Below are 22037 nucleotides of genomic sequence, written 5' to 3'. Positions count from 1 at the left end.
TCGAGCCTCTAATTTTTGCAAAGGATTTATGGTAATGCCAGTTTTCTCGCTGCTAAAATATTGGAAAATTTGTGCAGCCAGTAACAGTGTGTGTTTGTGCCTGTGTGCCTGTTTCGGTGTGTGAGTGTGCGCATTCGTGCATGCAAGTCTCATTTTGGAGAGTGAAGAGTGTAAATGATGTGTCTGGGAAACCTGCATCGAGACGTCAACACACACACAGACACAGTTCCTTCTATCCAGCTGGGTTCCTCGCTGGGAGATATGCAGCCTAGTTCATCGCCAGACACACGGGTAAAATATGGCCCCTGCTCCTGCCACACATACACACACATACACAGACACACACACTCTCAAACAAATAACACTGTTTGAGATTTCTCCCGAACTAACAAAGCTGTCTGCATGTTTCTTACTCAGATTACTCTCTTACCAAACCCATCCCTTTTTTCTTTTCTTTGGATGATTCAGTGACAAATTACTGAGTGAACTGTGCTGGTGATCTTCACTCTGGATACCAAGGTGAGAAGATAATAAAGGAGGGAAGCAATCAAGGAAGAGGAAAAGGAGACATTCCACTACAGCCCCTGCGGAGCTGCAGCAGGGACGAGCCTACTGGCTGTGATTTCTAGTCAGGAAAGGCAGAGGAGCAAGGAGAACGCAGGTATGCATGGTTATTTCTCTCTTTTTGTCCTTCTTTTTCTTTTATTTCCTATGCCTGAGATCTGCTTGGATTCTATATAGGAGGTTACTTTCTATATTTCAAGGTGACTGCATGTGTTATTTATGTGTAAGCAGGAATGGGTTATCTGAGGGGTCTCCTTCAGCTTTTGATATTCCTCTATGCAGCAGGAGTGTGTGCAGGTACCACACATATGCATCAGTACAGTTGCTCCGCCTGTTTCTTTATCATTAAAACAGAATCATATCTAAATCTTGAAAAGCCCACACGTACTCGTGCCTCCTCCACAGGTGTGGATGGCGCAAAGGTCAGCAACTTGTCATCGCAAATCTGTCTTCATCCGTGTGAGGACCTGTTTGGCTTGCTCACTGAGATCCATGGCCTGCGTGTTGTGACCAACAACCTGCTCGAAGACTTGGATAGAGTAGTAAGATGCATAAAAGCATGCACATTTATCATGGTATTTGTTAAAATTGTGTTTCTTATTGCCTGATGGTACATTATTTTATAGCAGCATGAGCAAGAATTTAAATATTTTTTAGCAAACAGGTTAAAATGTTGTGTCATTTTTAAGGTAAAAGTAACTTTAAACATGAACATTTTTAAATCTTTTTTTTTTTTAGATTATTTTTAGATTATTTAAACCAGTAATAGTCCATTTTCAATAACTATGTGTTTACCAAGGTTGTAATACACTTTTTATTCTGTGTCATCACAGAAAAGTTGACTGAATTTAAATTCTGAGAGTAATTCTTTTTCCAGTGCAAATGGCACAAATAAAGGATTTTCTGTCAGGAAGTACTGTGGTCTGTGGCAAATGCCTCTGGGGAAAAAAACCCAAAAAACCAAGAGGAAATCTCCCCACAGATATGGCCCACAGTAGTTTGGCTGGTCTCATTCAATATAAATACACAATAATACTTTCTTATTTGAAAAATGTATTTAGCTAATTTTAGTATTTTCAGTCCAAAGAAAATGAAGAGATACGGATATCTTTGGATGAACTCAGTAACAGACATGGCAGTGGTACCAGCAGTGGCAAAGGGAAAGGCCATGGGAGAGGCAATGGGAACGGCAACAGCAGCAGCAGCCACGGCCGTGGCCACAGCAACGCCAATGGCAGGGGCAATGACAATGGGAACGGCAACGGCAGCAGCAGCAGCCACGGCCGTGGCCACAGCAACGGCAATGGCAGGGGCAATGACAATGGGAACGGCAACGGCAGCAGCAGCAGCCACGGCCATGGCCACAGCAACGGCAATGGCAGGGGCAATGACAATGGCAACGGCAACGGCAGCAGCAGCCATGGCCGTGGCCACAGCAACGGCAGTGGCAGAGGATATGGCAACAGCAACGGGAACGGCAACAGCAGCAGCAACAGCCACGGCCGTGACCGCAGCAATGGCAGTGGCAACAGCAGCGGCAGTGGCTATGGTAATGGCAACGGCAGTGGCATCAGCAGCAGCATCAGAAGCAGCCGCAGAGGTGGTGATGGTGACAGCAGTGACAATGATCTTGACAGAGACAGTGAGGCGTGGTGCGTGCAGGATGGACGAGTGTACGAGCAGGGGGAGGACTGGGAGGTTGACAGCTGCACCTCCTGTACTTGCCAGGTTTGTGCTGAACAAATCTATTAACTACAATAACACACTGGCAGAATTTCCTGGGGAAATACCATGCAAGCATTTAACTGAATTAAGGATTTATAAGAGATAGAGAGCAGATATTAATATCATCATCTACACCAGCAAAGTAAAATGGAAAATTATAAGTGACAATCTTTAGCATTAAATTAATCTTCAAGGTAGCTTACCAATGTTTTTATACACAAGGACTTTGGTTGACGACTTGACTGCTGCAACTTATTATTGCTTCGCTTCACTCTAATACTTAATAAAAAGCAAATATGCAGCATTTTAAAAATGTCCAACGGTTCCTTTAAACGATGTTTACCAATTGGGGAAGTTTCACTTGTATGCAATGTGGTTTCATTTATTTCCAGAAGTTCTATATTTTATGCATGCTTCATCCTCATCCCTACGTCTGTTTCTTTTTATAAGAACCATTATTTTTGTTGAGGATGGGATGAAGGATTAGCCTGACTTGTTATGACTCATGAAAACATACCATTCCTTGCAAGAACTGGCATTCAGCAAAACATCTGGATTCAATAATGTGATATTGTTAGAAAATCTAAATGTATCAACACTGGACTGTCTTGCCAGGATGGAAAGGTGGTTTGTCAACAGGTGTCATGTGCTCCTGTGTCCTGCGTCAATCCGTCTTTTGTCGATGGAAGTTGCTGTCCTGTCTGTCTTAGTGAGTATCATTTTTCTGCAGCTGGGATTTTGTCTTTACATGGATGCCAAGATTAATAAATATAATAAAAACACAACAACAACAACAACACGTCTGTTGTCTGTATGTAATAAAGATGATGAAGACGGCTGGTCCCCATGGTCTGAGTGGACCCACTGCTCCGCCACCTGTGGACGTGGAGGGCAGCAAAGGGGTCGATCCTGCAATGGCATCATGCCGTCCTGCTCTGGCCCGTCAGTCCAAACCCGCAGCTGCATGATGATGAAGTGTGACCGCAAGGGTAAGGCATCACTCTGCACATCGGATCTGTCACCTGTTTCAGCTTAATGCTCTTTTAGTGACTGACTGAGCCAAGTCCTATTCAAGACAGTGAACTGGCAATTCCCAGACGGCGAAAATATGAAACCTCAGACAAATGGAGATCGTAGAGATTCTAATCGTAATTGGAAACATGTTTTGTTCTCTGTACGCTGCTGAGCTGTAGCGGTGGTCTGACTTTCTTTTGTCTTTATTTGTCTAGTGCGTGCTGACGGGAACTGGGGCCTTTGGTCTCCTTGGTCTGCGTGCACAACCACATGTGGAGAAGGAAACATTACACGGGTCCGTCTGTGCAACAATCCTCCACCACAGAAGGGGGGCAAGGGGTGCACAGGTAGCGCCATGGAGACACAACCTTGCAACAACACGCTCTGCCCGAGTAAGTAGGTGCAGCTGCACATTTGAAAGCACTCATACGCATTAAAAGTGGCTCAAAGGTAAATGATGCATTTCGGTGTAGTTGCTGGAGGCTGGACGGCCTGGACTGAATGGTCAGTCTGTTCAGAGACATGTAACGGGGGCCTCATGAGTCGCCAGCGAGAGTGTGTGAACCCCGCCCCTCAGAACGGTGGGAAGCCTTGTGCTGGAGATGCTGTGGACTATGAAGGATGTAACAAACAACCATGTCCTTTAGGTAAACCTTAACCTTGTGCAGCTGTACCAACTAATGTTATTCTACATGCAGGCTAAGCCTCACATACATAGAGAACCTTAATCCCATTTTATTGGAGAGAACATGTTTTCAAACAATTGAGGATTAAGAAATAATATCCTTCACTGTTTGCTCTGCTTTATTCAATTACAGAGGCTTAGGATAGAAAAGAGAAATGATTCGAATATGAATTCCTTCAGAATCATTATGGTGCAATTGACCCACACTCGAACAATTTGCTTTGTGACTAAGTGTAAAAGACTTTTATATGTAAATTTTTATGCATTTCAGATATGTGCTTGCTTTCAAATCCTTGTTTTCCTGGGGTTAAATGCACAACGCATCGCGATGGATCATGGGAATGTGGACGCTGCCCGTTGGGTTTCAGTGGTAACGGCACTCATTGTGAAGATGAGAATGAGGTAATGAGATTAGACACAGGATCACACTACACAATATGAGCGCAACAATGGCCTAACTTCGCTGATGCATGGCGTAGGAAAGGTCCTCCTCAAAATTCCTTAGCATAATGCTGCATTTCATTGATTTTCAGGGAGTTATCTTTATTTCCTTGTAGTGAATTGTGGCCCAACTTGACAAGGTCAGCAGGGCCGTTTCCAGTGATGATAATGCTTGCCTGTCAGTTGGTTGCATATGTTAAAGTGTCTCTATAACTATGGAATGAATTATTGGGAATTTTTTAGACCTTATGGCTCCCAGATGATGCATCCAAATAACATTGGTGACCCAGATTTTTCCTCTAATACCACATTTATGGTTTTGATTTAAGTGAAAAGACAGCTAGATGAACTACCATGAATTTTGCTACAGATATTCATATTCCTCCAGAGATTAAGAACTTTCATCAGTCATTAACTTTTTGCCTGATGGAATCGTTTTGTCAAAACTTTAATTTTTCCGATACTTATCTGAAGCGCTAATGACATTTCCAGAAGTCAGTGGACTCATTTTTAACTTCTCTGACTTAGTAACCATTGAAATATTCTGTAGTCTGATCTTGACAAAGAGATTTTCTTTCAACACGCGTAACACCTTTGTACAGTTCATGTTTGATATGCTGAACATGGATAATCTCTCAACCTCCATCTCTTCAGTGTGAAGTGGAGGGAGTGTGTGTTACACTGTGCATAAACACAGACCCTGGATTCTACTGCCTGCCCTGTCCGCCGCGCCATAAAGGCACTCAACCGTATGGCCTCGGTCTGGATGAAGCCCTGAAAACCAGGCAGGCAGGTGTTTTTCTCTTTGCTTTGACCTGCAGTCATTAACCGTAGAGACTTTTGGATTCTCAAAGAGCTGCTCTGTTTGTAGGTGTGTGAACCGTACAACCCTTGCAAAGACAACACACACACTTGCCACAAGTATGCTGAGTGTATATACCTTGGCCTGGCGTCTGAGGTCTTGTACAAGTGTGTGTGTGCGGTGGGGTTTGCTGGCGATGGCTCCCTGTGTGGTGAGGACTCTGATCTGGATGGCTGGCCCAATAATAGATTACCCTGCAAGCAGAATGCCACCTATCACTGTGAAAAGGTAAGATATCTACTTCAGCGTGAGCTAAAATCATTCAGACTTGTTGAGAGATACCCGAGCTGCATTCTGGTTGGATACCATTAATCTTTGTTGTGACTGGCTGCAGGATAATTGCCCCATGCTGCCAAACTCTGGACAGGAAGACCTGGATGCGGACGGACAGGGCGATGCCTGTGACCCTGATGATGACAATGATGGCATCACAGATGAAAGGGTGAGACAAAACCACTTTAAAGTCGCCATGATTGAAAACAGGCGTGTCTTGCCATATGCAAACATCCATGTGAATGTGTGTTTTTTCGACACAGGACAATTGCCCGCTGATGTACAACCCTCGGCAGTTTGATTCTGACAGGGATGGGGTTGGGGACAGCTGCGACAACTGTCCATTTGAAAGCAACCCTATGCAGACAGACACTGATAATAATGGAGAGGGAGACGCCTGCAGCATCGACATAGATGGAGACGGTAAGAACAACTCATTGTACCAGGCCTTGAATGTGCAGCTAGTCTGCTTGGAATCAGGATCAATTGGTGGTAATAAAGTGACAGTGCTGGCAATATAATAACTCAAAAAAAGTAGATATGAACTTGAAAATATAGATGAAATTGAATTTACCGAAACATAGCCTTGATGTATATTATTTGTCTGGTTATGTTCACAAAAAAATTTTTTTTTAAAAAATCAGTCTAAAGGCTGTGTATGTGTGTGTGTGTTTCTGTCTATTCTTTCAGAGGTTCTGAATGACCGGGACAACTGTCCTCTAGTCTACAACACCGACCAGAGGGACACAGACCTGGATGGTGTCGGAGACCAGTGTGACAACTGTCCACTTCTACATAACCCAGACCAGGTTCTTGAAAAAAATCAAAAGTTTTCAAACATTTTTTTCTTCTGGCTTACCCCCAAACCCCTGTCAGATGAATCTACTAATCTGTTTATGAACATACCTTTTATATTTAAATAAGTGCATTTGAGCTAATTTTAAAGTTAGATTTGGACTGCCTCCAGTTTATTTTAAACTCTTTGTGATTATATGTTGCTTACAATTCATTAGTTACAGTAAGAAAACTCCGTCACCCATTAATCAACTACTTTTAGTCACTATTATATTTAAAAACTCTTCATTAAATGCTGCTGCCACAGGTTAGCTAATGTTTAGAAAGCTATTTTGTTTATTGACGCTTTGAGCTAGCAGTTCCAACTGTGAGACATGTTTTAGTTAATTATTTCCAATTCACGGTGGCACGGTGGTTAGCACTGTTGCCGCACAGCAAGAAGGTCCTGAGTTCAATTCCACCATCAGGCCGGGGTCTTTCTGTGTGGAGTTTGCATGTTCTCCCCGTGTTTGCGTGGGTTCCCTCCGGGTACTCCGGCTTCCTCCCACCGTCCAAAGACATGCAACTTGTGGGGATAGGTTAATTGGATAATCCAAATTACCACTAGGTGTGAATGTGCGAGTGAATGAGAGTGCGAATGGTTATCTGTCCCTGTGTGTTGGCCCTGCGACAGACTGGCGACCTGTCCAGGGTGTACCCCGCCTCTCGCCCTATGACAGCTGGGATAGGCTCCAGCGCCCCCCGCGACCCTGAAAAGGATAAGCGGAAGCGAATGGATGGATTTCCAACTTTTGATTTTAGAGAAATATTTACTTATTATGTTTAATTAATAATTTTAACTGATAATTCATACAATTAGCTAACGCTTGTAACTGGTCGCCATATTTTTAGCTTATCATTTCCAGCTTTTGGTTGGATGGATGATGATGATTTGGGCTTGTTTTGCCCAAATCATAGGGTCTGGTCACCTTATTGAGTCAACCATGAACAAATATGCATAACATAACAAAGTATTCTACAATCAAATGTAAGCCTATCTCTCCAACAGTTAAAGCCTGGCTGGAACTGGGCCATGCAACAGTATAATGATCCCAAGCACAGCAGTAAATCTACAACAGAAAAAAGAAAAGTATCTAGGTAGTGCTATAGTCCCAAAACTCAACTTGATTGAAATGCTGAGGTAGGACCTTAAGAGAAACCGTAAGATTTAATTTCATTTAATTGTGACCTCTTTTTTATTTATTTATATATTTTAGCTAATTTCTCATCTAATCCGAGCCCCCAGGCTAATACAGAAGTATTCCCTGCACTAAATAAATAATGCTGTTTGTAGTGACCTAAAACATATTATACACTACATCCACATGTGTTGGCAGCTTGAGTCTGACAGTGACCTGGTGGGAGACATGTGCGACGACAATGAGGACATCGATGAGGACGGCCACCAAAACACTCTAGACAACTGCCCCTATATTGCCAACAGCAATCAGGCTGACCACGACAAAGATGGAAAGGGAGATGCTTGTGACCATGACGACGACAATGACGGTATCCCTGATGACCGCGACAACTGCAGACTGGTACCCAACAGGGACCAGCTAGACTCTGATGGTCAGTGTTGTTACAGCTGAGCTATCCTAAGCCACCCAAGGAGGCAAAATAGAAAGTAAACAGGGATGTTTCAAATCAATAAAAAAAAAGTGAACAATTTGATTTTATTTAAAAATCAAATAAGACCTGATTCCCATTCTAGCCAGTCATAGGTGTGTCAGGCTTTACATAGCTAATATCAAAATGCAGACATGAACAAATAGTTTGCTGTCACACAGGGAAAATAACTTGTACAATTTATGATTAATGGATTTTGCAGTCATGAAATAAAATCTTGTGACTATGAGTCCAGTTTCCATTGCTTCAGGTCATATTGATCTTGGACATCAACATAAACACTTAATGGCTCTCTGTAGTGTAATTAATAATACTTAAAAGGTTGATCTATCCACCATCATACATGGTTTTCTTAGTACATTTTCATGTTATCTTGTCCAGTTCTTTTCCCCCATCTTGGCAAAAAATAATCAGGAAAAGTCAAGTTACACTTGTTCTCTTTTTTCTTTATTCTTTCAGGTGATGGCAGTGGAGACGCATGCTTTGATGACTTTGACAATGACAGTATTCCAGATGCGTTGGATCCCTGTCCCCTGAACCAGGATATTGGGTCTACAGATTTCCGGAAGTTTCAGGTTGTTTTGTTGGACCCTAAAGGCACCACGCAGTCTGACCCCCTCTGGGTCATCCGCAGCCAGGGTACAGAGCTGCTGCAGATTGCCAACTCTGACCCCGGGATCGCTTTAGGTGAGATTAACCATAAAAAAGACTAAACATATAAGACATATAATGAAAGTGATTAGTCAACATGAATAATATTCCTGTGTCTGAACAGGATACGACAAGTTCAGCGCCGTGGACTTCAGTGTCACATTTTATGTAAATACTAACCGAGATGACGACTACGCAGGGATTGTGTTTGCCTATCAGTCCAGTCAACGCTTCTACGTTGTCATGTGGAAACAGGTGCGAGCTGAACGCTGACTCTTAATTCTCACAAGCAATAAACTTAAAATACATAATAGAGAACATGTAACCATTTCTCTCCACCACATTGATTTTTTTTCTGTAAGCGCAGGTGTCTCAGGCCTACTGGGAGAAAAAGCCAACCAAAGCTTTCGGCACTGCTGGAGTCTCAATCAAACTGGTCAACTCAAACACAGGACCAGGGGAGTATCTGCGCAATGCTCTGTGGCACACAGGAAACACTAGACACCAGGTTAGAATGAGTAAACTCATAAATCTGCCACCTTTTTATTGTGCTTTCAGTATCATAAAAAATACAAAGAAAATCTTATCTTAAAAGATAACACTTTCTGAATATTAAATTGTTTGGCGCAGTAAACATTAGATACTCTGGTAAATATGATTGTCCTCCGTGGCGCCTGAATATGTTTCAGGTCAGAACTTTGTGGCACGACCCCAATAAAATTGGCTGGAAGGACTACACACCCTACCGCATGCACCTTATCCACCGACCCAAGACTGGGTTTATCAGGTACAAACCATAATGTAAAGTGTCACCACAACTGTGGTTTGATTTATTATGGATTATTGATTCTTGAAAGAGGCAGTGACCCCAGAATATGCAGCATATATTCATTTCTGACAGAAGATATTGCTCTGTGAAGTAGTTATACTTCTGGGTTTTTCCGTGAAAGATCAGTGAATCCTCCCACCTGACCCACTCAGAATCAACTTAAAATATGATTAAAATACAGCTAGAAGATTAGCCTCGTATCAAAATGTAGGAAAAAGAGACTTTTCATATGCTATCCCGTAACTTGTTTTGACCAGCAACCTATCCCACATGATGATTTAAGTATTAAAAGTTTATCCCAAATGCACTTTTTGAAGTTTTCTCTGACACATGTTTCTCTTACTCTACATCATCAACATTTAATTGGGCCAATGTTGCTTTGAAACTATGATATATCCCATGAGATTGATGCTCAAAGTTGGTTACAGAGAAAATCATGCTGACAAAAAACGAGATTTGGGCTTTAGCTTGTGACACATGGAGTGGGTGTAAAATGAATTTTGCTGTTGTTTTTAACAGAGCTTAGATGTCAGGCCTGAAAATTTCTTGTGGCTAGCCCCTGTAGTCAGGAAGTCATGAGGGTTTAGATATGCTAGAGCAAAAATAATATGATTAAAAAGTGCGTCCTTATCTCCGACAGTCATGTGAAAAAGAACGTTTTTCACAGAACTCTTTGCATTCCTGTGAAATAGCTTGTAGAGCCTTCTTTAGCAACAATAACTTGATGTTATGTTATCATTTTCTGTTTGACGTGATCAGTCTCTCGCGTCCTTGTGGAGGATTATGGCCCGATCTTCTTTACAGTGGTGAATCAGCTCATTGAGGTCTCCGAGCATTTGTTTATGCACAGCTCTCTTAAGGTCTCGCCACAGCATATCAATCAGGTTGACGTCTGGACTTTTATTGGGCCATTGCATCACCTTGATTCTTTTCTTTTTCAGCCATTCTCCTATAGATTTGCTAGCCAAGCTGTAGGTGTCATATAGATGGTGTCAAGTTTGACTCTAGAATACTTTGGTATACAGGGAAGCTCATGGCTAACTCAGTGACTGTGCGGTGCCCAGGTCTTGTGGCCGCAAAACATATGCAAATCATCACACCTCCACTACTGTGCTTGACAGCTAGGTTGAGGTAAAGTCTTTTGCATTACTTAAGTCCTATGGAAGCATTAAGGGTGTACTTAGTTTGTCACAGGACTCATGGCAAAGTTTTCAAGTTTTATCATGACTGCATGACTTTTGATTGCCTGTAATGGGTTTTTTCATAGTATTAAGGCAAAATTTTTACATGCCTTCATTAGATACACTTACACAATAACCTAAGTTTAAAAAAAAACCCAGATATACTGAGATGAAACATTTGTCGCTCGGCTGGTTTTTGTATTTGGAACCTGGATTTAATTTATATTTTTGGGGTTGAGCTGTCATAAACAGCTGTCACAGCTGGATTATGATCTTGGAATCCACCAAACTTTTAGAATTAGAAAAACAAAGATTGGCAGGTTTCCTCAGGAGAACTCGAGCTCTTTTCTAGTGGAAACAACTGAACATTTACAGCTGAACATTCAGGTATTATTGGCTTGGCTTTTATAGGACCATACCAGTATTTTTTAACCCAATTACTACCCACGGAATACATTATTACCTATTATTTCCAAAGAAATTTCTTAATTTTAAGTCAAAATCCAACTTGCAGGCAGGAATTTTAGGCATTTGTGATAGCGCTGAACATGCCTGTGTATATTTGCATGTATGGCAAACTATTAAAATTAATGTTATTATAGGTAAAAAATAGAAAAAATCTGGGGCATGTTCTTTGAAATAAAATGTTTGTGGCCCAGTTCAGTTCATGTAGGTTTTAGTGCAACAACAATCTGCAGAATGACTTCTTCAATCTGTGGAAATCACATTTGTGTCAGCCTGAAATGTTCTTACACTCGAGGACATCATCAATCTCTAAGAGTTATTTTATGATAACAGTGTAATTCACTTTCCAAGTCCAACCCACTTCTCCTCAACCTGCCACATCTACTTCTGTTTAGTTGTATTTCTCACTAATAGCCTGGATAAAAAAAAAAAAAACAACAACAAAATAAAAACAACCCCAGGCTACGAGTTCTCTGTGCTCTGTGCTGTTTATGTGCAGATGGGGAAAACAACAGCAGTGCCATAGTGAGATTTCCAATCTGGAAAAAACAGAAGTCAGAGAAAAAAGCTGTTATGTGACAGATTTGAAAAAATACTCTTTTTTGATACATGCTGTGGCAGTGCTGCATTCCTGTTACTGAATGACTGTACTGGAGAATGAATGTACAACTGTACACTAAGTGAATGTGAGGCTGAAAAGAAGCTCCTGCTCTTTGACTGTGAAGGACGGATATGTATTGATATTTTGGATACTTGCTCCAAAGCTCCATTGTAACTGCTATGAATATATCTCCAACTGACATCACGTCCTCTGTGATGTCCGTGAAAAACAAAACGTAAAGTATGCAACATCAAGAAAAACGTAAAGTGTGAATTTATAGTAACTTTGCGAAGGACAAGCAGAAAAAGAAGAAGAATAGAAAAGATACCTCAAAAATGTCCTTGATGATACTATTTGAAATTGAAATGCCTTTAGTTACTTTCTGCAGGTTATCTTGCATTTTACTTATGATTTTAACTTAAATTTAATGTGAACATGGTAGTGTTGTACTGCGGCTGATTTGCACTGGTTTGGCTATACTGTGCTTCCTTTGCAGGGTGGTGGTGTACGAGGGCAGGGACATTTTGTCCGACTCGGGGGCCGTGTATGACCACACCCTGGCTGGAGGCAGACTGGGACTGTTTGTGTTCTCTCAGGAACATGTTATCTTCTCAGACCTCAGATATGAGTGTAGAGGTAAGACATCCTGCTAACACTTTATATTAAGTGAAACAAAAATGTGCCTTTTTAGTAAAGTGCAAGTGAGGAATGGATCAGCGATGGCCTGATAGTAAACGCTCGTTGATAGTTCCCTAATAAATCCAGCTCTTGGCATTCCATGTGAAAAATATCATTTACTAAAGAATCAACTGGGAGATCCTGTGTTAGTGAATCATTAGGTACCGGTGAGTTCATAATTATCCTTGCATTAACAACTTGCCACTGTCCTCATAACTCAATACAGTAATTACTTACACTGATTACTTGTTGCTCTTTTTATGTGGCATCAAGGACCAAAGCATACTTCAGTGGTTTCTCATTATTTCAGGTTTACCTTACCATTAATTACCCCCTGCCTCCTGTGATTATGCACAGATTATTAACATGTTATTATATGACTGGCATGGTGAAGGCAAATTTTAGTGTAAGAAACGTAAATAAGTTGTTCCTCTAGTAGTTTCTACATTACATTTTTATGGTGTTTGCCTTTATTATGTTACAAAGAATTAAGTTATTCATATAAGTGCGTTTGAATGTTGAATACTGAGATACTTTTTGAGGACCCTGCTCTTTTTAAAATTTATTAAGTAATTATGGACTACAGGCAATGGAGGAGTCATGCTGAAAAAATCAGTAACTACTAAGTAACTACTTTGTATGAGGTTTTGCAGCAGTACGTATACAGATAACTGCACTAACTGGTCAGTTCATTAGGTACAATTTGCTTGTACTGGTTTGGACCATCTTTTCTCTTCAGAATTGCCCTAATTCTTCATGCCACAGATTCAACAATGCGCTGGAAACATTCCTAAGAGATTTTGACATGAACATGAGACGCAGTTGCTGCAGTTTTGTTCACTGTACATCTACAATGTGAATGTCCCGTTCCATCACTTCACAAACATGGTCTATTGGATAGAGACCTGGTGTCTGTGGAGGTCATTTAAGTACAGTGAACTCATGTTCGGGAAACACTGTGGTCATAAAGGAATGGACATGGTCAGCAACAATACTCAGGTCAGATGTGATGATTAAATGATACTCAGTTGGTACTAAGAGGTCCAAAGTTTGCCAAGAAAATATTGCCTACGCCATCACACCAACAACAACGTGAACTGTAATTGTAAGGCATGATGGATCCATGTTCTCATGTTGTTCACACCAAATTCTTATTATACCATCCAAGTGTCAGAGCAGAAATTGGGACACATTTCATCTTACGTTGTTTAATTGCGGTGAGCCCATGCAAACTGTAGCCTCAGTTACCACAGGAGGGACACCAAGTGTGGTCTTCTGCTGCCGTAGCCCATCTGCTTCAAGGTTCAATGTGTTGCTCCTCTAGATACCTCGGTTTTAGCGAGTAGTTATTTGATTTACTGTTGCCTTTTTATCAGCTCAGAGCAGTCTGCCATTCTCCGGTGACCTCTGGCATCAACAAGGCATTTTTCTCCAAGAGAACTGCTGCTAACTGGATATTTTCTCCTTTTTTGGACCATTCTCTGTAAACCCTACAGATGGTTGTGTGGAAAATCCCAGTAGATCAGTCGTTTCTGAAATACTCAGACTAGCCCATCTGGCACTAACAGCCATGCCACATTCAAATGCGCTTAAATCACCTTTCTTCTCCATTCTGATGCTTGGTTTGAACTTCAGCGTGTCCTCGTGACCATATCTACATGCCTGAATGCATTCAGTTGCTGCCATGAAATTGGCTGATTAGCTATTTGCATTAGCAAGCAATTGACCAGGTGTGTCTAACAAAGCAGTGAGTGTATGAAGTAATTATTACTTAATAACTTATTAATATAATACATCCTAACTTGTTCTTTATTTACTATAAAGACCTAGACCAGGAGTTATTAGGTAGGTACTGATGAATTTTTCATTAGCTATAAGGTCATTCCTGAAGCATTCCTCACTCATTCTTTAGTATACTAAGCAAGCTTTTGAGTCAGTTAATTTTTCCCTCTGCTGCTGTGGGTGATGTATAAAACTTGTAAGGTGTATTGTACACCTTAAAGGTGGTACAATACACCACCTTTAAGGTAAAACCTAGAGTAGTTTCCTATGTGACGATCAGGCACCTTTTAAAGATCACAAGATTAGTATAGGAGAGAAAAAGGGGGGGGGGGGGGGGGGAGTCCAGCAGCACAAATCTGTGGCCATTTTTTTTACACTTTTCTAAATAATTGAACCTTTTGTGCTTTAAACACTTTATTAAATTAATTTATCTACTTTTTTTTTTATAGTGGAACCATCTGAAATGTATTGTCATATCAGCAACTGTACAACTGTCAAAAAGTGCAATGTTTTCTGTGTTGAACTTACCTTACCTACTATCACTGCTTCAGATCATGTCTCCACACAGCAGTTCCTAAAAGTGGCTATTTTTCTTTTTGATTCTTAGATAACTGAATTATTGTCTCGGGATAATTTGGGAATTCCACAAATATCCACCAGAGAGAGAGAGAGAGGATACACCAGACTCAGGCGTTAATCCAGCCAAGACTATCAATTAATGACCATCCTCTATCTGTCAGCTTTGTATGCAGCAGTATTGATTTCAGGCTGTCTCATTCACTGTATATTACTGCTCTGACAGCATCTCTAATGACTGTAACTTCTTGTTGCTTTTCATTTTGTGCTTCCCTAATGGCTGTAAATAATTATTTATTGCCAGATGCCAGACATGAGAGGGAAAGATGCAAAGATAAATTGATGATGGAGTAAGTGGAGCACATGTCTGGCGGTTACTTATCAATAAAATGTTTTTTTTTTAATCAACTGTTCCTTTTTTCTTTTCTGATGACGCCAGTAGCTCACAGTATGCACACACACACACTCGCACACACACCACTGCAGAAACATGGTCTCTAGCGTCTTCTAGTGGTAAAGGTGTTAATTACAAACAACGAGGATTTTCAACGCTCTGATAAAACTGTCCACGGGGATATGGAGGAGTAAAAGTGTAAGAAAATGGAAGCACACAAAGTTTAGATAACACATAAGTTTATTCAAAAACAGTGTTTGAATTTTTTTTTTTTTAGAATAATAAAGAAGAAAATGGGCTTGGAAAGTATAGGGTGTATCCTAACCCCTATAAAAAATGGTCTTTTGGTTTAAAATGATGTTCTGCTGTTTTAATAATGCAAAATGTATGTTTGATCTCAGTAAATCTGGGTCACCGAAGAAAGCTGACCTTGCTCATGATTTATTAATTAATTTCCATTGACTCAAAACAGAAAACCCGTTCGACCGGCTTGAGAGGGAAGTGCAGTTAAAGACGCACTCCACCTGGTAAGGTGAATAAGTGACGTCACCACTGCCCTACCACTGAGGAATGAAGAATGAGGAAGACGAGTCCATCCACCGAGTACAGCATAGAAGTCTCTACCAAAAGATTCCAGGATTTCTATTTATTTAAATTAAACTGAGTACAGTTTTTTTTTTTTAATAAACAAACTTTAAGCAAGTGGGATGGTACGCGGGTGCACAAGAGGCGCGTGCCGTCGGTTTATAGACAGGCACCAGTCAGCGTTGAATTTCGGCCTGCTGGTTGTCGCTTACATCCTTTACCTCATCGTCGGCGCCGGGATCTTCTCCGCCATCGAGCTGCCGTACGAAGTCGCGCTCCGGCAGAAGCTCAAAGCGGATCTACGGGACTTCCTGAGGAACAACTCCTGTGTGTCTGACGCTCGCCTGGAGAAGCTCCTGGCCCGCGCTCTCGAGGCCAGTAACTATGGAGTGTCCATCCTGGGTAACGACACCAAGCGTAGCTGGGACTTTGTGTCCTCCCTGTTCTTCACCAGCACCGTGCTGACCACAACAGGTGAGTCCAACGGATACAGGTGTTCAGACTTTAAAAGCCTTTGCTTCGAGAGTCGAAAATGTGAGTGGCCCATTTAGCTGAATAAATGTAAATTTGTGGCACGCTATATAAACAGGTTTCCTCGCTGTAACTAATAAGTCTATGGTTAAAGATTCCCTGTAGCCACTTTTAACACATTGGAAAATAATGTGGTTTGAATAATAAATGTTTAGGATGTTCATTTTTTTCTTTCCAAAGGAGAAAAAATATAGTAGTTAAGGGAATGAATTATTAACTGCATTGGACTTTAAATAACCTTCAAGTTCAGACAAGTATGTAGAATTACAATAGACTAGCTTTAAATTTCAGTTTATCCAGTTTATCACATGTCACTGAGCAGTCCTTACCTTTAAATATAACCTGTCTCCTTCCTCTCCTGTCCTGTGTTTCTTACATCATTCTCCATCTCTCAGTGAAGTTATCTCAAACTCTTTTCTCTCCCTGGGAAATACAGCAGCCGTACCTTTTGCTAGCAGACACTGTGTGACAAACTGCACACAAGCAGTTTGTGTTTTTACTGATGTTTGTTGAACTTACAGAAACATTGCATTTGAAATGACCTGCCACTTACAAAGGATACTTCCTTTCTGTTCGCTCTAGTGATGGATACACAAATAGGAATATCTTTTCTGTTTTACCGTTCCCTCCATTTATCCTCAAATCGATTTGATGTTTTAAGGCACGCAGTGAAGTGAAACAAAAACTTCCCTCAAACGTGTTAAGCCTAAAGTAACAAACCTGTTTTGAAACTGCAACGAGAAGAAAGTACTCGTAAAAGTAAAAATGAATAATCAAATAAAGCACAGATGCTGGAAATGTTTACTATAGACAGTAATGAATTTGTTACTTTGTTACTGATATACTTTTCTGTTACCTCAGTTTAATGTGAGCAAAGAGAAATGACATAAAAATAGCTCCCTTGGTCATTTGGACATGTACGGTAAGTGAACTAACAGTAAGCAAGCCATGTTAAATGATGGAGAAATTCAATATATCATGTAATAATGTTTTGTGTATTTAAGTCAAGATTAACCAAGATGAGAAAAATCCCTCTGCCTAATTTTATTGATCAAGGTCTAGCTTAAATGTCCTTTTATAAATAATGTGTGTTTCAAGGTGTCTCTATTACATGTATTGTTATTGTATTGTATGAATTTTGGTCCAGATTCTATAAATAATCCATGAAAGCAGTATTTGTCCTGCCTTTCAAGGCCTTTGTATAAGTAATACACTCAGGAAAGTAGTATTTTTATCAGACATATCAGTAAATGCGTCTCTAGAAGAATAAATCCTTATCTCAACTCATTTGTTTTTTTAAGATAAATAAAAAAAACGATAAGTTTTTGTGCAAACCTTCAGCATTTGTCGCCAACACTTCTTGAGGGTGAGACTTTTATGTTTATATGAATGCATGAATTTATTTATTTTTCAGTTTTCTGTAGGTCTAGGAGGACCTTTGGGATATAAGTTTATAATGGCTATATTAGCATTTTAACAGAGTAGTTGTTGCATCACATACGACATGGCACAAGTGGTAGCTTATATTAACCAAAAGGAAACTAATAGGCAGCGTGAAATCATGCAAAGTTTACAGAGGATATCCTAAAAAATGTTAAAGATAAATTAATTATTTCTTTATTTCTATAGCCTGCTATCTGTGCTTCATTTTAAGACTTGACGAGTCTTGTTTGACACTAACTACAGTTAGTTTTCACAAATCCCGGGTGAATCCTGGAGGAGAATTCCTCCTTTTATTACTGTAACTCTGTAATTTACATAGTGCTACATGTTTTGTTGTGTCTTCAGGTTATGGCCACACTGTTCCTCTCTCTGATGGGGGGAAGGCTTTCTGTATCTTCTACTCCCTCCTTGGCATCCCTGTTACCCTCTTCTTCCTCTCTGCTGCGGTTCAATGGATCATGTCCGTGGTCACACGTCGTCCACTGTCCTACTTCCATCGACGATGGGCTATGTCTAAGTCACACCTGGGAGTCATCCATGCTGCCTTCCTTGCCTTCATCACGACCCTTATCTTTGTAATTATCCCTGCATGGATCTTTGTCGCTCTCGAGGAAGACTGGAACTTCCTAGAGGCTCTGTATTTCTGCTTCATCTCTCTGACAACTATTGGCCTTGGAGATTATGTACCAGGAGAAACTCCCAGTAAAGACGTAAATCCACACCCACACCTCTACCGGCTGGCCATTACAGGTGAGTAGAATTTAAAAAGGCAGTCACATTTTTTTAATCTAATATATCATGAAATAGATCATTTATTTTGTAAAAAGAAACAATTAAATATCAAAATATGGAATATTTTTTGGGCTTTCTCTTGCCTATAAGATAGTTTTTAGTGAAAACAGAGAAGACGCACAGTAAAGGGCTTCGTGTCTCCTGCTCAACCTCTGAGCTAAACCGACACCTAGAAATTCCTGACTTTTAATAAAATATCCATATAAATACACCCTTTGTTCTAAAGACACAATGTGTAAAATGCCATCTATCATGCTACAAGGTTATTGGATCATTAGAAAATAAAAAGAAGCAATTCAAATATAATTATGTTTTCACAACTAAAAGCTGTTCTATTGATTTAAAAAGTCAATAAACACATGGAGAATCAGGCTCAGTGACTCTGAAAATAAGGTAAACGTCTTCTGATATTCATCAGAGTTTTTCTAAGAATTGAGCCACCCATTCATGATCTTCCCCTTTGCTAAAGTCAGTCAGCAGGCTAGGCAGGATATTCTAGACATCCTTCTCCCCAGTTCCTCCTGCCAGATTACGAGGATTTCCCATGCCAGATGAGATATATAATCTCTCCAGCGTGTTTTGGCCCAGAAAATCTCCAAACACCTAGTAGGCATTGTAAGAAAATGCCTGAACCATCTCATCCGGGTCTTTTTAGCATGGGGTAGCAGTGCTTTCACTCCCAATTCCCACCAGCCATTACTCTCTGTTTGGACATTGTAGAGAACCTGAACAATTTATACACAGGTGTGCACTACTTTCTTCATACAACAGTGCAAAGTGGCTTTAACATGAGTACAAAGGGGGTGGAGTGCGCAACTGAGCAAGTAAACAAGAACATCACAGTTTCTGTTTCTAGAGTTAGGAAACTCCCTAAATGATAACTGTAAGAGCCAGATGCTTTAGTTAGTAATACGTAGTGTTTTAATAAACCTTTAGCTTTTTGGCAATTTTCTTTAAAGAACAGCCTTCATTTCTTAAAACAAAAATATTCTGATGAGTTTTAAAAGAGAATGACTTAATCAAATCCATAAAGGTGAATGCTTCATATTTTCTAGCCATTACTTGACTCTTCATCATGTGCGTTGGATTTTAAAGATTTTCATGAGGTTTAATGCTAATGTCAGCATGCTAACATAATCACACTGACAATACTAACATGCCAGTGTTCACCAGGTGTGATATTTACTTTGCTTGCCAGTGTGGGATAGTATGTTTGCATCCCTCCATAACTTATATGGAGGGATGGGCAGTTGTATTTTTGGGCATCTGGCAAATGTAGATCCAGCATCAGCTCGTTAGTTCTGTTATCAACTCTGAAGGCAATAAGTGCATAATGACTTTGCTGTGGGTGTTCATTGTGGGGATGTGTTTTAAAGCTTGTAGGCTTAAAATGATTGCCTGCTGCGTCCAAGAATGAACAAAGGGAACTGTTTGCGTTGAGGGCCTGACAGATAATTACTGAGGCGAAACATGCTATTAATCTCGTTAAGCCAAGGGGTTCTTCAGAGTCAGGTTATAATTTTCCGTCGGCTCCATGTTGCAGCGGCTCCTTTCACCGTGACACCTTTTTTTTCAGTTTTTTTTTGTTGGTATAAAAAATTCTAGGTGTTCCTGTAACAGTAGTAATGTTATAATTACAAATTCATCAAACAAAGCAGTCCCTGTTATTTTATCTGCACCTTTTATTTACTGACCAATAAAATTGCTCTTCCAGTCTACTTGCTGCTGGGCTTGGTGTGTGTCCTGGTTGTGCTGGAGACATGTTGGGAGCTTCCCCAAATGAAACGCCTTAGACATCGATTTTATGAAGAAAACCTTCGGGAACTGGACTCAGAGACCACCAACATCATCGACCGTGATCAATTGAGCGACCAGCTGGCCGATACTGCAGATCATGTGATAGATCACCCAGCAACCATCTCTTCTGTGTCAGAACAGGCTGCATCCATACGACAGAACGGGAAGTCAGCGCCTTACACCCTGGCATCAGGAAGTGTTCTTAACGGAAAACCGAGATGACAGATTGTGTTGGCTTCCAGGGTATGTTAGTACAAACTGTTCTTAAGGGGCTGTGTAATATTCTCCATGCATGGCTGCACAGGACGTACCGGCTTTGACCTCTTTCTATGTCTAGAGTGTATAAGGAGTCTGAACAAATTTATATATATATCACCATCTAAGCGAAGTTATTTAAAAAAGCGATTGCTCTTTTCCATTGCCAAGAATGAAGTGTTTATCAGCATGGCGTTGTTTCCACCCTTACTGTGCAATTCCCTGCCGATAGAGATCTTGGCACAGAGGAAGGGCTGGGCCCCCCAAACAGAGAGAAACCCCCACAAGTTTCCATTTCCTGCCAAGTTTTGATGTTGAAATTCCAAAGCAGCTCAGTCTGCTCCAGAGGATTTAACATGCACTCTTGGCACGTTTCATAATCTATGGTGGTATTTGCATAGGAAATTTGCCTTCTTGAAAACAGTAAAGCAGTACCAGAAGAATCAGGCGTGTCGTCAGTGAGCCCTGTGTACACTATATACAGGAATTACAAGAAGATCAGGTGATAGAAAAGAATACAAATGTTTTTGTTCATGGTTCCTTACAAGTTATGATTAGCCTTCAGTTCCTGGTGGAATGTAGAAAATCAAGTGGTAAAAACCCTGCAATGTGTCGCTTCTTGACACTAGAGGGCAGCACTTTCATATTACAGCTGGATTTCCATGAAGCTTTTACTTGAAATTGCTATCTCATGCTGTTTAGGGATGTATTTCTTTAAAAGTGTAACCAAGGTGCAAAAATATGTCATTTTTAACACTGTGGGAGATGAAGGAATATGCCGAAAGACGTTTTAGTAGCAATAAAACAAATATACAATTAATGCTGGATGTTTTATGCCTGCAGTTATTTCTGTTTTTACTCACAAAGCAGCTTTAAAACAGACTCAAATCTTGACAATCAGAAATAATTGTTTTTAGGGGGGTTTTTGTTAAGGGATTCAATGAAAAGCAGAACTTTGAAATTGTTGGTTTGTTGTTGTTTTTAATCAAAAATCATTTGTTTTTTGGGATAAAATGTAAATGCATCATGAAACATTAAAGAGAATGAGTGATTATGTTTTTAACAAGTGTAAAAGTGCCAATCTGATTTTTCTTTTTATAAACTTTAGTTATTTTATTTATACAGTAGTATCTTCACATTCACATGTTCATTATTTAAGACACTTACATGCAGACTGACGTGGGTACAAGCACACTTTCAGGTGTCACACATTCAAACTCAGACATGCACATACACACACACACACACATACACTCTTATACAGGAAATGTCCTTCAAGCAGGGATGCACAACTTACTCCTTTGTGGGAGACACTGTTATCCTTCAATCCGTATGACCTTTAACCTCCCCACTACCTAGTAAAACAGTCAACACAAACACAAACATTTGCAAATGTCCTCTATCTCATTTGCCAATCACACATACTCACAGTGCAGTGCAAAGGTCTTAA

The 22037-nt window shown here is 40.4% G+C and overlaps 2 protein-coding genes across 7 annotated transcripts; both read left to right on the top strand.

Moving 5' to 3' along the window:
- Nucleotides 1-83: 83 nt before the first annotated feature.
- LOC120737948 (thrombospondin-2-like) lies at nucleotides 84-15194 on the top strand. 6 transcript variants are annotated; one of them, XM_040038901.1, is made up of 21 exons: nucleotides 84-291; nucleotides 469-661; nucleotides 796-861; nucleotides 970-1106; nucleotides 1645-2292; nucleotides 2905-2998; nucleotides 3114-3278; nucleotides 3519-3695; nucleotides 3777-3950; nucleotides 4260-4390; nucleotides 5084-5218; nucleotides 5301-5519; nucleotides 5626-5733; nucleotides 5828-5987; nucleotides 6255-6373; nucleotides 7736-7970; nucleotides 8487-8714; nucleotides 8803-8933; nucleotides 9046-9186; nucleotides 9368-9465; nucleotides 12251-12422. In XM_040038901.1, the coding sequence occupies exons 3-21, from the start codon at nucleotides 798-800 to the stop codon at nucleotides 12405-12407; spliced, it is 3321 nt and encodes a 1106-aa protein (XP_039894835.1). In that variant the 5' UTR covers nucleotides 84-291; nucleotides 469-661; nucleotides 796-797; the 3' UTR covers nucleotides 12408-12422. The 6 variants fall into 6 exon arrangements, with proteins under 6 accessions (XP_039894835.1, XP_039894834.1, XP_039894836.1 ...); XM_040038902.1 differs by lacking the exon at nucleotides 84-291 and adding an exon at nucleotides 14822-15194 and having other exon boundaries at nucleotides 362-661; nucleotides 12251-12390; XM_040038906.1 differs by lacking the exon at nucleotides 84-291 and having other exon boundaries at nucleotides 362-661; nucleotides 1645-1762; nucleotides 1973-2292.
- A 471-nt stretch (nucleotides 15195-15665) lies between these two features.
- Nucleotides 15666-21946, top strand: LOC120737950 (potassium channel subfamily K member 1-like). Its single transcript, XM_040038909.1, has 3 exons — nucleotides 15666-16243; nucleotides 18089-18493; nucleotides 20250-21946. The coding sequence occupies exons 1-3, from the start codon at nucleotides 15892-15894 to the stop codon at nucleotides 20552-20554; spliced, it is 1062 nt and encodes a 353-aa protein (XP_039894843.1). The 5' UTR covers nucleotides 15666-15891; the 3' UTR covers nucleotides 20555-21946.
- The last annotated feature ends 91 nt before the right edge of the window (nucleotides 21947-22037 follow it).

Source organism: Simochromis diagramma, unplaced genomic scaffold (assembly GCF_900408965.1).
Source record: "Simochromis diagramma unplaced genomic scaffold, fSimDia1.1 OVJJ01000402.1, whole genome shotgun sequence".
Classification (NCBI taxonomy): domain Eukaryota; kingdom Metazoa; phylum Chordata; class Actinopteri; order Cichliformes; family Cichlidae; genus Simochromis; species Simochromis diagramma.
The sequence above is the reverse complement of the archived record's forward strand: the minus strand, read 5'-3'. Positions and strand labels throughout refer to the sequence as shown.